The following is a 17,314-nucleotide window of genomic DNA, read 5'->3' as shown; positions in this document are numbered from 1 at the left end:
ATGAGAAAGGAATACCAGAGCGAAATATAGCTAATGAGAGAGAGAGCGGGATGGAGAAGAATCTTTCGCATGCACTGATGCAAAGTGTTAGGCCTAGCCTTTTCTTCCCATTGGTCGATGAGTAAGCTAGCAGTGATTGCAACACAAATCAATGCGCACAAATTGAAAACTGGCTCATCAATGTGTTGCTGCACGAGTTGCTACACGTCCATTGAACAGTTAGGCTCGCAACACCATATCTTTGACTTCCAACATAGGAGAATAGAAGCATAATTCACAATGGGTGGAAAAGCATCGAAAAAGCGAAGTGCGGGATCTACGATCCGGCAGTCGGGAGGCGCTGCCGCGGTGGAACCGTTAGCGTCGGGTGATCAACGCCAACCTGGGCAGTCCAGCGAGCCAGAGCGAGTTGATTCAAACACGCGTGGAGATAACACTGAGAGTTCCGAAGCGGCTATTTCTTCGAAGCAGGCGGTACCGAAAGAAGTGGTCGAGGCGAGTAACGCACACGAGGTAGCCGCGGTTACAACCGCAACAGAAAAGAAGACGCCCTGTGAACCTCATGATGGTGAAGAGTTGGTAAGTGGTAGGCCGATAGATACTTAGTCTGTTAAGTTGAAACAAACACATTTCACCTATGGAGAGGGGAATGAGCGGTGAAGATGACCGCAGCGCTGAGGTAATGACCACGGTTAAGTGGTAAAGTCATTGTTTTCCTTCAATGCATGATGACCAATAACGGTAGAGTTTGTTTGTTTGTTTTATTGTGTGTTTGTAATACCTGACGGCTAAGAAGGCATGTGTATGTTTGTAAGTAAGCAATCAGGAGACCAACGGCTTTAAGTCATCTCCGATGGACTTGGTATTGAAGAGTAATGCCTTACCGAAGGGCACTATAGCGAACCATGGACCTTCCGGTTACAAGACCATTGCTCTACAGTGAGCCATCGTGCTTCCGGTGATATAAACAAATTTACCAAAGCCAAGCAATTCTTCCCACGAAGCAGTGACTGTAATGAGTAATAGCGTTGCAGTGAATAGCTAAAGGCTCGAGGTAACAACCCCAAAAAGGGGTGAGGGGGGGGGGGGGGGGGGGGGGGGGGAAACAAGATGGGTAAAACGACATCAACTTGGGAAAGGGGGGGGGGGGGTAAAACAAATAATTGAAAGTTCAATAAATACATTTAATCTATATTCACCACAGTGATGTAATAGTTAATAAACAACTTCGGGGATATAGAAACCCTTACCCATATAAGCCAGGCCCTCTCCCCGAGATGCTGAAATTACCAACTGATTCTTTGTTTCTTTAAAGATACACTCAGGCGCGTACGCAGGGGGGGGGGGGTTGGGGGGTTGAACCTCCCCCCCCCCCCCCTTTGGTAATTTTTTGTGTGTAAACCCCCTAAATTTCTCAAAACCCCCCCCCCCCCCTTTTGGATTTTTTTTTTTTTATAAAAAAAAAAAAAAAAAAAATATTCCCATGGTTGACCTAAAAAGCTGACCTTACCCCCCCCCAAAACGGAGCAAAATGTCAAATTTTCAAATTTCGAGACCCCCCCCCAAAAAAAAGTGACCTCTTACCCCCCCCCCCCCCCCCCCCCCCCCCCCCCCCCCCCCCCCCCCCCCCCCCCCCCCCCCCCCCCCCCCCCCCCCCCCCCCCCCCCCCCCCCCCCCCCCCCCCCCCCCCCCCCCCCCCCCCCCCCTTGAAAAAATCCTGCGTACGCGCCTGGATACACTTATATATAAAATGTTATCCCAGTAACCTCATCGCCTCTCCCTTGACCCTTTAGCCTGGTATACAGAGTCCCTTCTAAAAGTTTACAAAAACGAGAGTATTTTTAACCTAACTTTTACCTGAAGTTGCAGTCCCGTACAAGGTTCTCTATTTTTACTCCATTTGTAATTATTCTGGCTGCACGTGCTTGTGTAATAAAAACTTAATTTCAACAACAACAGAAAGAGGAAGTCTTAAAAAGGAAGGAGGAAGGTAAGTGAAACCAGGAATTGATCCTTTATGGTCATACTCTTTTGTTTGCTATTCGATCTGCTCCACACATGAAAGTGTTATTATCCTAACGTATGGCACTGCGCTAGCGGCTTCCAACCGATGCACTATGAAAAAAAAACCTTTTCCCCAGAGAACCCAGCGACAGAGCAAGAATATTAGCTTTCGGTAGTTTGAAAATTTCTGACCTCAGTTTTTTCTTCGTCCTCTCAATTGTCTATTAAAAGCAGATCGTTAATTATGATGCTCTTTGGCGATTTCTAAATATCAGAGGGGAAGGGGACAACCCCTTTTACATATTCACCAGTTGGAGACATCCCTCATTCCCTTTGAATCACCGACCCTTTAAAGGTTCTATGTCCCATTTGCAGGCCAAAAAAATGAAAAAGTTAAATTCCAACTGCATTTGAAAGATAATACTAATTTAGAACTTCCCTAAAAAAGGTGGGCTTGAAAATGTCTTCAAGTGGAAAAATAACGACTATTAGTTGTCAAATCGACTTTAGGGCTATAGAGCCCAAAAGTAATAGTCTTGATTTTCAGACAATTGTACCGAATGGTCATACGTTTTATGCTGCGCAAAGATTCAATCAGTTTAATCTTGGCCATCACAAGAAGTGGGTTATTGATGTAGACAAATGCTTATGTACCCTTTACAACTCTTTTCATGCATGTTATTACCACCGAAGAAGAAAAGCCAGTCAGTCACTCAATAGTGTCTGACAGTGAAGTCTAGCAAGTAAACGGGTTTCCTTGCATAATTTGAATATGAGGACACTGCTAAGGTTTAAATTTCACAGATAGGACATACATGACATATTCATAATTCCTGGAAAGTTCTACAGCATTTGAGGTTGGCTGCAAAAGGGACATAGTACCTTTAAGAGGTACTATTGAACATCTGCATTCTTTATCTCTTGTAAACATAATGTGAACTAATACTGATAACAACAAACAACAACAATACTACTATTACTACTACTACTACTACTACTACTACTAATAATAATAATAATAATAATAATAAAAAATTATAACAATAATAACAACAACACCAATACTGATAGTAATAATGATAATGATGATGATGATTATGATGATGATGATGATTATTATGATTATGATGATGATGATGATGATGATGATGATGATTATGATGATGATGATGATGATGATGATAATAATGATGATGATGATGATGATGATGATGATAATGATGATGATGATGATAATGATGATGATGATGATGATGATGATTAAGATGATGATGATGATGATTATGATTATGATGATAATGATGATGATTATGATGATGATGATGATGATGACGATAATGATGATAATGATGATGATCATGATGATGTAATAATAATGAGAATGCACGATCGAGGGACCTGAATGACCGTGTAAGAATATTTCAAGTTTTCCAATATTGAAACGAGCGATATTAAAGAGCACGTACCTGCAGCAAAACGAGCATATGTACATAATGTGGTAGGCCGTGCGACACAATGTGTGATTTATAATACCTTCATAATGGCACGTCCAATACCGCTAACGCAATAACAAAAGCTACAATATTCTATGAAAAATTCACTTTCAGTCAATCTAATGCCACGATTGTTTTAACGCTTGTTATTGACAACAATTTTTATGAAACAGGGCCCAGAATATCTATTTTGTTGTTTACATTTTCAGATCGAATCTTCAGATGGGCTTGCTTTTCGGGAGATCTTTGTACAGTATATCCCTGGTAAACCTCATGCTCTCGCGGAGTTTGGAGCACTTCTTTACACTCATCATGATCGCCATGAGTTCATGGATATTGATGGTACAGGACTGGCTCGAGCTGCCGGGCTGAGGTAAATAGGATATGTAACTTTTTGATTCAATTTCAGTTTTCAGTTTATTGTCTCATATTTCACATATATTTCATATTTTGCAGTCATGATTTCACGAAATAAATAATACAAATAAATATGAATTCTGTAACAAAAAATAAAAATTTAAAAAAGAAGATGAGTACCTCATATCAGTTTGTTTGAACACACTAAATTAATACCCTGAACTAATAGGAATAGCGAGAAATGAAGGGAGCTCTGGTTCTGATGAAAGCTATGATTGTGAGTTGTAGTTATATTCAATATAAAACGTAGAAGGTATATTTTATGTATAGAATTTATTATGTTTTTTATATATGCAGTGCATCCCAGAAAAAACGAAACCGAAAATCATCGATGTTTTATCATTACTTAATCACAATTACGAATAATAAATGACACATAATTTGTAAAGCTTAGTTCCTCCTCTTTCATTTGATGCAACTCATCTGAAGCATATTTCACACATTAGTCATTAAGAACAATTTAATGAGAGGGAACCAACAAGCCATTTGGCGGACGGTATCTGAATTTCAAAGAGAAAAGCACATTTCTAGAAAGTTCAGTTTCTGCCCTTTCATATGACACCTCGATCAGGAAAAATGAGCCAGGAATAGCAAAGTTCCGTTCGTTCCATAATTTGATTTTAAACGAATTATTTTTCACTGGGTGCCTCATAGCGACAAACAGTGTTGACAAAAGACTTAACCCATTGCCCACTGGAACCCAGTGACCCCTGTATTAATCCTATGGCAATGAAATAATTCAGTAGTCAACGGGATACCTCTGTTTCGTTGATGATCAGCCATGCATCAAGTCTTTCGTCTTCTTAGAACGAAGCAAGATTTTTCTCGCCATATTGTATCTCCTCCCGTTACCTCTTTGCAGACACCATGATGAACTAATAAGCATCAATAACCCACAGTCGGACATAAGCAGTGCTAGCCAGCTAGCAGTTCTAGAATGTTTCTCAGATATTGGCACTCAGATTGGATTGGTAGGAAGCCTATGCATTTTACGATTTAAAAATATAATTGTAGCCATATTTTCATTACTATTCTCATTATTTCGTATATTGCTAGTTGATTTCTATTTGTATTATCGTCATTTTAGAGTGATTGATTGATTTTTTTTCGGTAATCATGTTTTTATTATTATCGTTATTATTAAAATAATTCTAACTATGACGGCTCCCTACTGTGAATATTATTGGTAATAGTATTATCATTATAATTATTACATATGTTATCATTAAAACTTATATGTATTATAATCATTATTATAATTATTATAAGTATTTTTACAATTAATATTAGTATTATTATTTATGATAATTCAATTTCGTTTAAATGATGATATTCATTAATTTGTATATTTATTTTTTCTTTTCATCTAAATCATTACCATCATTACCATGTTACAATTATTTCATGTCTTTATTGAAGTAAACATTGGAAAAATATGCCATGTCGACTTCTCAATGGACTATGGACTTTTAGCAATATTATCATTTCGAAAGGAAAACTTTATTTCCGTAGATCTGTGATAATGCAATTTTTAATCACGAGTCCTAAAATTAACTCTTTTCTTTCTTTAAAATTTAGGTTATTAAGCGGAAACAGCGGAAACAGGAGGAAACGTGGCTGATTGCTTTTCATCTCAACGAAAAGGGTATTTTCTTTCTCTCTTCCTGCCCATTTTATTTTCAATACTTTTAGATAGATAGGATAAGGAGATAGTATAAACAATTGGAGTAACTACTATGGTTTTACTTTCATTTACAGGCACGCATAAGCTATTCTGCCCCGTACTATATTTTAAATTTAAGATTTTGATCTGATCATGTGTATGAAAGAAAAATGAAACCACAAATTATCCTTTGTGAAAATTGGTGAGCCAGTTAAATTTATCGTTAAAATTACCCTCATCTCAATGTTTATCAAGGAAAACAATCTCTCTGAGGATTGCTAACCATTCTTCCACGGGAGTCGGCCATTTTGAATTTAATAGCGCTGTCAGAGTAATGGGAATGGTTATAGAAAGAAAGGCGAAATACTTTGGCCCTATTTATAGACATTAGAGTCTCTTGAAAACGTTTTGGGAGGAAAAGTATAAGGCAATAGACTAAGAGGGAATCAAGAAAAGCTAAAAGGGGAAATGGAGTGGAATGACACTGCAAGCGTGACTAGGGACCCGTGTATGTATGTTCAATCGGACGGTATAATGGGATTCTGGAAATGTTGCTCTATAAACTTGTTTTGTTTCATGATGACCACACACACGCACACACACACGCGCGCACACACACACACACACTTTATCATTTAATTTGAGAATCATAACTTCCTTAGAGACCTTTAAATTCCAGCAGAAATCTTATCTTTGTTAACAATACCTGTACTTGGCACTATATGACACTCATCCGAACTTTTTCATCCGAACTTTCTCGTCCAAACTTTCTGATTCTCTCTATTTTTCTTGTGCGCCTCGGAATAGCATTGTCTAGATAGACGGCGCTATACAAATGCCTATTATTATTATCATTTTGATGGATGCAGATAACCGGCCAGTTGTGGAGAACATATTCAGCAAAATTATTATTTTGGACAGCTTGCTCATACCAGTCATTCCCGTTGACAGTGCCTTCGACGAAAACCCTGTTTATTCCTATGACTGTTCCGCACAAGTGGAAATGATACTTGAAGATGGCGACCGGCACATGGAGATTGATACTGACAAGGCGACCTACGTTTTATATAAAGGTAAGCTTCTCAATGACTAATTAGCGTATAAGGCTTAACATTTTAAGGGATCCGGTAACTTTGTATCAGATTCTTAGCTCATGCTGCAATGAAAATTATAAACATTTGGGTCAGTCAGGAACCCCATGGCTTTTACAAGCCGATCGCCTGTCTGGTTATCAAGATATTTATAATTGAAATTACAAATTTGCCAAACGGTTTTCATAACACTACAGTCTATTGGGGAAAACGAGTATAGTAAAACCGGTCACTCACAGATTTTTACTTTTTGAGACACTTCTTGATCATTTTGAAGTGCGATTTTATTTAGGGCTTCAATATTACACCATATCACAGACACTGATAACACGTAGGGCCGTGCATCTCATATTTAACATTGTTAAACGATGCCTTTAAGGCATCAACCAATTCGTAGTTAACACATGGTAAAAAGTACCCAATCTTTGAATTGGTATTTTAAAGAGATACTGAACTTTCTGCCCTAGCGTACTGTTTATTGCACAGCGCCATCTCATGGTCAACTTGCCAACAGTGTGTAACCCAGTACTTAATTACCACTTCGCAGACAGAGAACTTAACTTTAGGATGTTTTCAGTTTTACAATTCTGAAATGCATGGCCCTACGTTTTATCAGTGCCTATGTTTTGGTGTGATATTAAAGCCCTACAAAAATTGCGCTTCAAAATGATCGTGAAGTGCCTGAAAAAAAGTTAAAATCTTTAAGTGACCGGTTTTACAATACTCATTTCCCCAATCGACTGTTGTGTAATAAAAATGTACTATGAAACGTCGAATTTACTTTGTTTTCAGTGGGTTCTGCTTATATGCGCAAATTGTATTAAAGATTTAGCTTATTGTCAATAAGTGCGAATGAAGAGGCTGTGCCTTCAGACTAGGTACCAATGATAGGTCTCATCAGATTGGGTTATCCCTGATTTAGCATAATCTTTCTGTCACGTGACTCAGTAACCCGGGCTTGTTCGCGTTACTTTTTTACACAGACTTACGTCGTCAAGCGATCACGGAATGTAGAGCTTAGCTTAAAGTCCACTCCAAATATAACTTACTTTCGATAGAAGCAGAAAAAATCAGACTAACCAATCAAAAAAATCTGAGCAAAATCGGATAACTAATAAGAAAGTTATGAATTTCTAATAACATTAAAAACTTGGAAAATCACTAGACAATTGGCAACTCACTCATGAGTCTGTGACGTCATGTCCTCACTATCCACTAATTATTTTCTTTATATTGATGATCTTATTTCTTCACACCAGCATCCAAGTGAGATTTATAGTAATATGTTTGTGTGTGGATGCACTAATATGGAGTAATTGTTTCCAGTTAAATCATGACAAATGTGAATTTTGATAAACGATTTATATAAAAATCAATATTATGAATATACAATATTCAGAAAATAGTTCTCAGTTAAAAGATTTTGTGAAATGTCGTGCACGCAATATAATACAAATCATATAACCTGGTCAAAGGCATGGGGAAATCAAGTTTTGGGGAATAAAAAGGGAAATTAATGGGATTAAACCATATAGAGCAATTGATAAATAGTGAGGACATGACGTCACAAACTGATAACCAGCTTGGCAGTTTGTGTTGTGAATTTCATTGTTCCATCGTTTAACATACTTTTTCAAAAAATCATAACTTTCTTATTACTTATCCGATTTTGCTCAAACTTGTTTTGATTGGTTGTCTGATTTTTCTGCTTTTATTGAAAGTAAGTTATTTTTCGAGTGGACTTGTCCTTTGAGCAGTGAATCTTGAGCCCGCTGCACACGCGTTGTCATTTCGATTGCGCCATTCGAGGCCATTCGGATTCATGATAACGCACAAAACATGTCAAAGTGCGATCTGTTACCAGAATTAATGAATTAATTGATTTATGGGCTTTTTGTCTTCTTGTGGGCGGAGACCGATTCTTAATCCCTTTGCAAACGTGGTGTTATTTAGATCGAGCCATTCGATAGAGGACATTCGAGTTAATAATAAAAGTGCACAAAACCGGTCCAAGTTCGATTTCTTGCGAGAAAAATGAATGGAAGAATTAATTATTGAGCTTGTTGTCTTCTTGTTGGCAGAGATCGTGACTCTTAATTACTACGAAACGATATTTGGTACTGTTCCCGGTTTAGCGCTTTCCATCTCAACACCAGAATCGTCCGACCGCGATTTGGACAATGGAATCGACTCCGATTGTGACAAAGATGATAGTTCGATGTGCATTGAGGCTGTCGATGTTGGTCCTCTCAGCGTAGTCGTAAGTTCACTCTTATTATCATCATCATCTTCATCGTCATCATTATGATCACAATTACAGTCATCCTTATTATGCCTACCCTTATCGCAATCATCACTATCATTTTCATCATCATCTTAACCACCATCATCATCACAAATATAATAGTAGTAGGAGTAATAGTATTATTAATAATAATAATAATAATATTACATTTTTATATAGCGCTTAATACAAATGTATCTAAGCGATTGACAAATATACTATTACCCGGTCATTGGATTCAGTGCTTGCCTTCACACAATGTGTGCACATTCTCCACTCCCTGGGGAGCATTCCTGCCAGGCGTTACATGATGCTCAAAAACTGTTTGACCAACAATGACAATGACAACAATTAATACTAGTTGTATTAGTGATGACTATGATGATAATAATAATGATCATAACAGTTCAAGATAAAGACCAATTATATTGCATTGTGAAAGAAGCGTTGTGGAATCGATCAGAAAAAGTTGATCATCTAGCATATAAGTATTGGTGTGTACTGCAAGGTTCTGGAATCATCAAAATGATGAGAAATTTGGCCCAGTCTTCGTAAAGTTCCAAGCACCGTACACAGAAAGATGTATATGGGACTACGCACACGTGCGCGACACGTGCGTTTATCTCTCACAGTCCAATAGATAAACTAATACCAAATATATCAATTAGTAGGCGGTTTCCCGGCAAAAATGTTATATCATCATGTATTAGTCAAAACATATTCTTTCACATGATTCGTAATAAGAGCTTCCATTTCATTTTTTTGAAATTGGGGCTATTCCAATACTGATCTTTACCTTTAAATTAAAAATGATGATGATTATGTTGTTTCTACACTAATACTGCAAACTTACTTTCATTCCCTGATTGGACAGTCCTTTCCCTCCTACATGACGGGGCCTGACCCGATCCTGCAAAACAACATGTTCTTTATCATGGCTATTCTCCCTACTGGATCAGAAGTCTTTAAGGCTGCCAACACACAAGACGGTAAATGTTTAACTTGTATTGTATGTGTGTGGGGGGGGGATTTGTGTGCGTGCGTGCGTGTGCGTGTGTGTGTGTGTGGAGGGGGGGTTCGTTGGCATTTGTAGGGGAACACCCCTTTTCTTAATGAAAAAGAAATGTTAGGCATATGTGCGTGCGCGTGTGTGTGTGTGTGTGTGTGGGGGGGGGGGGGGTGGTTCGTTGGCATTTGTAGAGGGAACACCCCAGGCCTTTTCTTTATGGACAAGAAATGTTAGGCATTTGTGCGTGAGTGTGGATGTGTGTGTGTGTGTGGGGGGTGGTTCGTTGGCATTTGTAAAGGGAACACCCCTTTTCTTGATGAAAAAGAAATGTTAGGCATTGTGTGTGTGTGTGTGGGGGGGGGGGTCGTTGGCATTTGTAGGGGGACACCCCTTTTATTAATGAACAAGACATGTAAGGCATTTGTGCATTTGTGTGTGTGTGGGGGTGAGGGGGGGGGTTCGTTGGCATTTGTAGGGGGACACCCTTTTCTTAATGAAAAAGAAATGTTAGGCATATGTGCGTGCGCGTGTGTGTGTGTGTGTGGGGGGGGGGGGGTTGTTCGTTGGCATTTGTAGAGGGAACACCCCTTTTTTTGATGAAAAAGAAATGTTAGGAATTTATGTGTGTTTGGGGGGAGGGGGGGGGGGGTTCGTTGGCATTTGTAGGGGGACACCCCTTTTCTTCATGAACAAGACATGTAAGGCATTTGTGCATTTGTGTGTGTATGGGGGGGGGGGGGGGGTTCGTTGGCATTGGTAAGGGGAACACCCCTTTCTTGATGAAAAAGAAATGTTAGGCATTTGTGCGTGCGTTTCCTTGTGAGGATGAGGGGGGGGGGCACACCTCCAAATACATAACTTTGTTAGCATTTGTCTGGAGGTTCGTCTGGGGTTGACTCCATCCTCCTAATAAAGGGAGATGTGATGTGGTTTGACACATTCTGAAAAATAAATTGGTAATTTATTATTTATTCCATTTTCCTTTCTTCACTTTTTCAAAACGATGAAATCTTTTTCGTTAACTTGATTAACGGCTACAAATCTGCTGGATTACGCCGTGACGTAGACCTACCGAACACTAAACCATTTTCCTGTGATCAAATTTTAGAAGAAAAGACAATTATATTAGATTTAGAAATCTAAAGATACAACATTATTTTGTGACCTTATGATACGTTTCTATCTCGTTAATATTTTACGTTAACTATTAAATCATTGTAGTATTTATATTGTATTACTATTATTCAGTGGCGGATCCAGCCGGCGGGAAGAGGGGGGAGGGCCCAATCCGTGAGGAAATATTAGTTGCGACTCAGCCGTCGGTGAATAAGCGGGGGGGGGGGGGGGGGGGGGGGGGTAGGAGGCACTTTTTTTTGGTCCAATTTTTCAGGAAATATTTTGCGCCGACTCAGTCAGCCGGTGAATAAGCGGGGGGGGGTAGCTAAATCTTAATACAAAATTTAGTGCCGTCTCAGATGACCGGCGAATAAGCGGGGAGGGGGCGCTTTTGTTTTTAGTTTTATAAAGGTTAACTTTACGTTATTATCCTATTTTGTTATCGTTTTGGGGGGCTGGGGGGGGGCGGGCGGGCCGGAAAAATCGCTACGTGGATCCGCCCCTGCTATTATTAACCCCACTCTTTCTTCCAATCCTTTCTGCCCCCCCCCCCCCCCCCTCTGTCTCTCTCACACCCACACTCTCGACCTCACACACACACACACACACGCAAACTGTCAAACCTTCTCTCGGCACCTGCTTTCTGTCTCGTTGTTTCTTTACCCCCCCCCTCCCCCCTCTCTCTCTATTATCTTCAATGTATCTCTCCCCCCCCCCCCCCTCTGACTATCATTCCCCGCCACCATCTTTCTAATATATTTTATGCGCCTCTCCCTCTCTCTTAGGGACAGAACTATACATATCATCCGACGAAGAGGATGCCATGCTTTGGGTTGCAAGTCTGAGAGCATCGTCTTCCAAGTTCCGTATTGAATCTGACGGCAAAGTTCTGAAAACAAGAGAAGATTTTCTCAAACTATTCAAAGCCTGTGACAGCTAAATCCACAATCAATCAGAGCGTCTTCAGTTGTTCGAACAAAATACATCACCTATTGCTCCACAACATTTTTTAATGAACCTTTGATTATAAAATTAGGCAAATCGAACAATAATGGTCTATTAATCAGTGATTGTTATCAATACATGTCTTGTATATATCATTCATCTTTATAATAATTAGGGTAATGTACGTTTGCATTATTCCTACCGATCCTACGCCGCATTTAACGATTTTTGCTCTGTCTTTTTCCACCTCTCTGACTCTACATTATTCACATCTTGTCTCATGTAACTGTATCTGTTTATGTCATCTGTATGCAATATGATAACAAATGGTGTTTGTTCATTTACTTTCAATTAGTTCTGTTCATTTGCTTAGCTAATTCGTATTATTTTTACGACAATTTTGTTTTCTCTCAATATAGTCAAAGGGCCTACATTTAACAAGCTATACAGTTCTTAGTAGACCCCTCCACATCTCCCCATGAGTTTGTTGTTCTAGCTCTTAATCTGTTCATCTATTCATCATTCTCTGTGTTTTTTAAAATCAAATCAATGTCAATATTTGTCACAAACTTGAACAATATGTGAAATATGAATGAATAATGAATGAATGATTTATAGAATATTTGATAAAGATATGAACATGTAAACAAATCTTTAAAACAAGCAGACATTATACAAATATGTAGAAAGTAATTTAAAATGCCATTTCCAGGTCGGATCGTAAGATGAATAAAATGTTGCGCATGAACAGCTTTAGGATAAATTACAATTGCAACTGTTGAAATTTATGAAAGTGTAATCAAACTAGACTTAAAATCGGTAAGTGAAATGTAGATTAGAAGAAGACTTGGAAAGTGTCAGAACGTCATCACTAATCCTTTCTGTGAAATATAATCAAGAAAAACATTCAACTTCGATTACGTGAATTGATGAAATAAAGTTGATAGCTGTTTTTTTTCGTTAAACGTTTAGTTTTACGTTTGAATTGTTGATAGGAAGGATCTTCATGTAATGGAGTCGTGGTTTCATTTTTGGAGAGTAAACTACGTCAGACAACCAGGAGTTGATTAGTTGAAGATTATTTGGTGAATTTTGTATTTGCGAACTTTCTACATAATATGTCTGGCACCACCATGCCTATGGGTCCATGACCGACGACACTATAAGAAAAAGGGAAAGTGAACAAACGTTAGCCTATCAGGGCCCTGTTTCATGAAACTTGTTATCAATAACAAGTTACAATAATTGTTATAAGCTACTGAAATCGTGGCATTGGATTGGTGGAGAGCAACATTTGTCATAGAAAGGTAGAATTTGTTAGTGATAACAAGTTTTGTGAAACGGGGCCCTGAATTCCATTCAAGTCTGTAACCTTCGGCACTAGAGCAGTGTTACACACATTCGAATGTTGTTGTTTTTGTGTGCAAAAATCTGTATTATTTGTATACATATATAAGTTGACTTTTATATCGGTCAGTAGAGTAGCTCTTGTGTGACGGTTGTTTAAAGAAACAGGAGACGTGGAAATCAAAGTATAGAAATGCTAGTATCTCTTTTACCCAATTTCGTTTTACTGTTTAATAAATGGCGATGTCGTTCACCAAAAAAGAGTCATCTCCCCGTCCATCGCCCTCCCCCGATGACATACAACATGATAGAGAAATTTATGGTACATCTAATTGATAAGAATTTTTTTTTTCGTAAAAGGTAGTTGTAATTAATTAAATTATGTTACCAGATTCACTTACACGGATTTAAAAACATAACTTAACAGTTAACAGTTGGTTATTTTTTCTAAAGGGTTATATTTTCATCAATTCATTTACCAGTTAATATCTACTCATTAAATGACGTAAGATGAAACATATCATGACGAAGATGATAATTCATTGTAATGTTTGACCTGAAATAACCATTTTTTCTCCTCGCTGGCAAATGGGCAACCATTTTTTTAAAAATATCATTAAATATCAATAGGAATTAAAGCGCATAGCGTTTTTCTTCTCTTTCATCTTTCATTTGGACAGGTACCTGCTTCTTTATATTACCTTGATTTATGATGAGCGTTGTTAACGTATGGTTGTCTCGTGTAATGTCATGTAATAACTTAATATTAGTAATCGACAACTAGTTGTTTGATTATTTCGTTCGTATGTATGAAATAGACATTGGTACAATTGACGTCATTTATATACTATTATAATGATCCATGTGATGTTTCATTTGAGATGAAAAGGCTTAAATAAAAATAAAATACCCACAACAAACCAAATGTAATAATGATGTATGGTGCGCACGAGGAGAGGTAAAGAAAGAAACAATAATTACATAATATATTAAAAATTTATATAAAGGAAATATCATGGAGGGCAGACGTTGAAAAGAATTACTTCTGACAAAAAATGTAATTATGTTTTAAAATGTATCGTTAGTCTTGTGATATAAGTATATTGTATGCGTTTTTAATTGTAATCATTATGATCATATGTTTTTTATGTAAGTATTACTCCATTAATAAATGATGAAGAAAAAAATTATTGAAAAACACACAAAAGTATAGAGGTATCGGACATTCTGTGTAAAGAAATTGCTGATGATAATGGAGACGATGATGATGATGATGATGATGATGATGATGATGATGATGATAAATGTACTTCTGTCGACATACAATTTCATAAGAAAAGAATTATGGAGAGAAAGGGAACAAGAGGCGAAAAGAAAGGAATAAAGAAAGAGAGAGACAGAAATATATATGAAAGAGAGAGAAATATATATGAAAGAGAGAGAGAGAGAGAGAGAGTGGATAAAACTAAATAAGTTACAATGCAACGGAAAGAATGTCATCCCTCGGACATGAAGTTGAATGGGGCCCTAAGTAGAGGACAGTCACCACCCTAATACATATAAAGTGCTCATTACATTATTCGCATTTATAGATGACGATGTATTGGTCCACCTGCACATCCCAAATCAGTTATACTTCAAGCAGAGACCCGAGTGTTACAGTGGTTCAGTTCGCGTATCCCTTCCCAATCACAGGTGACGCCCCCACCCCCTCCCCCACTCAGTATTATTTAGGGTACGCATATGCGTGTTCCTAGCACCCCCCCCCCACCTTTCAGCATAAGTCCGGTGCGTAAAGTCAAACGGGTAGATCCTTTTATTTTGTTATACGAGCCTTTTCAGCACCCCTCCCCCTTTCAGCATAAGTCCGTTGCGTAAAGTAAATACGGGCAGATCTTTTGTTTTGTTTCGAGCCAGACATTTTGGGAACACGCATGCGGTCCCTCCGTTTTTCCGGAGTGGGGGGGGGTGGGGTGACGTCAAACACTTAAAGGGACTTGGTAACGTTGTTCAGATGAGAGATAGTGGTGCTTAAAGATAGTGACTTCAATGCTAGATGCACAATTTAAGATAATCTGAAAATTTGAGTGAAAATGGACCATTATTCATGGTACAAATTGGGAAAAACTGATCTGATCGATTCTTTAATTCTCCCAACTATATAATTACAATTTAATTCCCTTTTAGGTGAATTAAAATCGCATCACAAAGCAATACAATGGCTCTACATTTCATTTTAGACATTTAGGTGTTGACATATTTTATAGCCTGTTTTAAGTCTTTTTTTCATGGAAAGGCGGATTGGAAAATCCAAAAATGGTTGGGAAAATTTACTGTTAAACACTGTTAGAGGGTGTCGTACATTGACGCCTTCAAGTTAAACCCTAAATATCTTCGTGGTTTGAAAGTTTTTTTCAGGATTTTTTTACATGTCAGAGGTTTAGTACAGATACAGTACAGATTTTTATACAAACATTAATCAATATTTTCATCAACCTTCAACAATGTTACGAGTCACTTTAACAGTAATAATTTCATTTCATGAAAATATAGCATCATACACAATGTTAAATTATAAGTATAAAGAACATATATATTGTTCATCTGAATGCATTGTAGTGAGTGTAAATATATGGGTATAACACGAAATACAGATATTGACTCTTGCTCATGACATTATGTAATCATTTATATGCACTGGCGGCAGCCGCGAATCCAGGATTTCTTAGGTGGGGGGGGGGGGCGAAATTTGAAATTATGCGAGCCAAATATTGGTACATAATGGTGACACCGGTAGTGGCAATTATTTTATTTTTTTTTATTTTATTTTTTATTTTTTTTGGGGGGGAGGGGGTAGACAAACAAAAAATCGCCATCACCCCACTATTACATGCAGGCCCCGCTGATCGTTTCTAGGCGGGGGTCAAGGGGTGGTTTCCCCAGAAGCTCAGGGGGTATAGGCATTTTATTACTGTCAGATGAGGATATTTTGATACCTTATTTGTGACACTGGCAGAGTGGCAGGACACAAATTGGTGTGGGGTCCAGGGGACGGAGCCCTCAGAAGCTCAGGGGTTTTGGGCAATACATTACGGTAAGATGAGCATAATTTTATACCTTACGTGTGACACTTGCAGGTCACGAATTGGCGGGGGATCCAGGGGGCGGATCGCCCTGAAGCTCAGGGGTTTTGGGCAATAAATTACGGTCAGATAAGCATATTTGATACCTTATTTGTGACTCTGGCAGGTCATGAATTGGCGTTGGGTCCAGGAGGCGAAGCCCCTGGAGGCTCAGGGGTGTTAGGCAATAGATTACTGTCAGATGAGCATCCATTGGCCCGCCTTAGGGCCATTGGTTGGGTTCGGGGGCAGAGCCCCGGAAGTTCAGGGCTTTAGGCATTTAATTACGTCAGATGAGCATAATTAAACCTTATTTGTGACACTGGCAGGTTACTAATTGGTGCGAGGTCCAGGGGGCAAAGCCCCCAGAAGCTCAGGGGTTCTAGGAATTTTATAACGGTCAGACAAGCATGCAGGGGCCCGCCTTAGGGCCCCTGGTGGGGTCGAGGGGGTGGAGCCCCGGAAACTTAGGGGTTCTACGGTCAGATAAGCATATGTCCGCCTTAGGGCCCTAGGTGGGGTCTATGGGACAGAGCCACGGGAATTTAAGGGGTTTTAGGCATTTAATTACGGTAAAATGAGCATATTTTGATACTTATTTGATTTTATTTTATTTTATTATTGGTTTCTAATAATAATAATAATAGCTAGTTCTTATATAGCGCTTTTCAGGACCGAAGGCCCTCTCAAAGCGCTTTACAGATATATACATCTTTTTTATTTTTTCTTCATACATTTTCATGAACATAATATGGTTTGATACAATATTTTAAGTGTATATAATTTTATACAGATAATAAACGAATTTAAACAAATATATGAA

The 17,314-nt window shown here is 38.4% G+C and overlaps 1 protein-coding gene across 2 annotated transcripts; it reads left to right on the top strand.

Annotated features, from left to right (window-relative positions):
• Positions 1–69: 69 nt before the first annotated feature.
• LOC100892317 lies at positions 70–14,579 on the top strand. 2 transcript variants are annotated; one of them, XM_030992700.1, is made up of 8 exons: positions 70–579; positions 3,707–3,870; positions 4,777–4,885; positions 5,493–5,559; positions 6,447–6,650; positions 8,750–8,928; positions 9,827–9,941; positions 11,869–14,579. In XM_030992700.1, exons 1-8 carry the CDS (start codon positions 280–282, stop codon positions 12,015–12,017), a joined length of 1,287 nt encoding a protein of 428 aa, XP_030848560.1. In that variant the 5' UTR covers positions 70–279; the 3' UTR covers positions 12,018–14,579. The 2 variants fall into 2 exon arrangements, with proteins under 2 accessions (XP_030848560.1, XP_030848559.1); XM_030992699.1 differs by having other exon boundaries at positions 71–579; positions 11,863–14,579.
• Positions 14,580–17,314: the final 2,735 nt, after the last annotated feature.

The sequence above is a fragment of the Strongylocentrotus purpuratus genome, unplaced genomic scaffold (assembly GCF_000002235.5).
Source record: "Strongylocentrotus purpuratus isolate Spur 01 unplaced genomic scaffold, Spur_5.0 spur5_scaffold_20, whole genome shotgun sequence".
NCBI lineage: Eukaryota > Metazoa > Echinodermata > Echinoidea > Camarodonta > Strongylocentrotidae > Strongylocentrotus > Strongylocentrotus purpuratus.
Note: the sequence above shows the minus strand (reverse complement) of the source record. Positions and strands in the feature narration are given on the sequence as shown.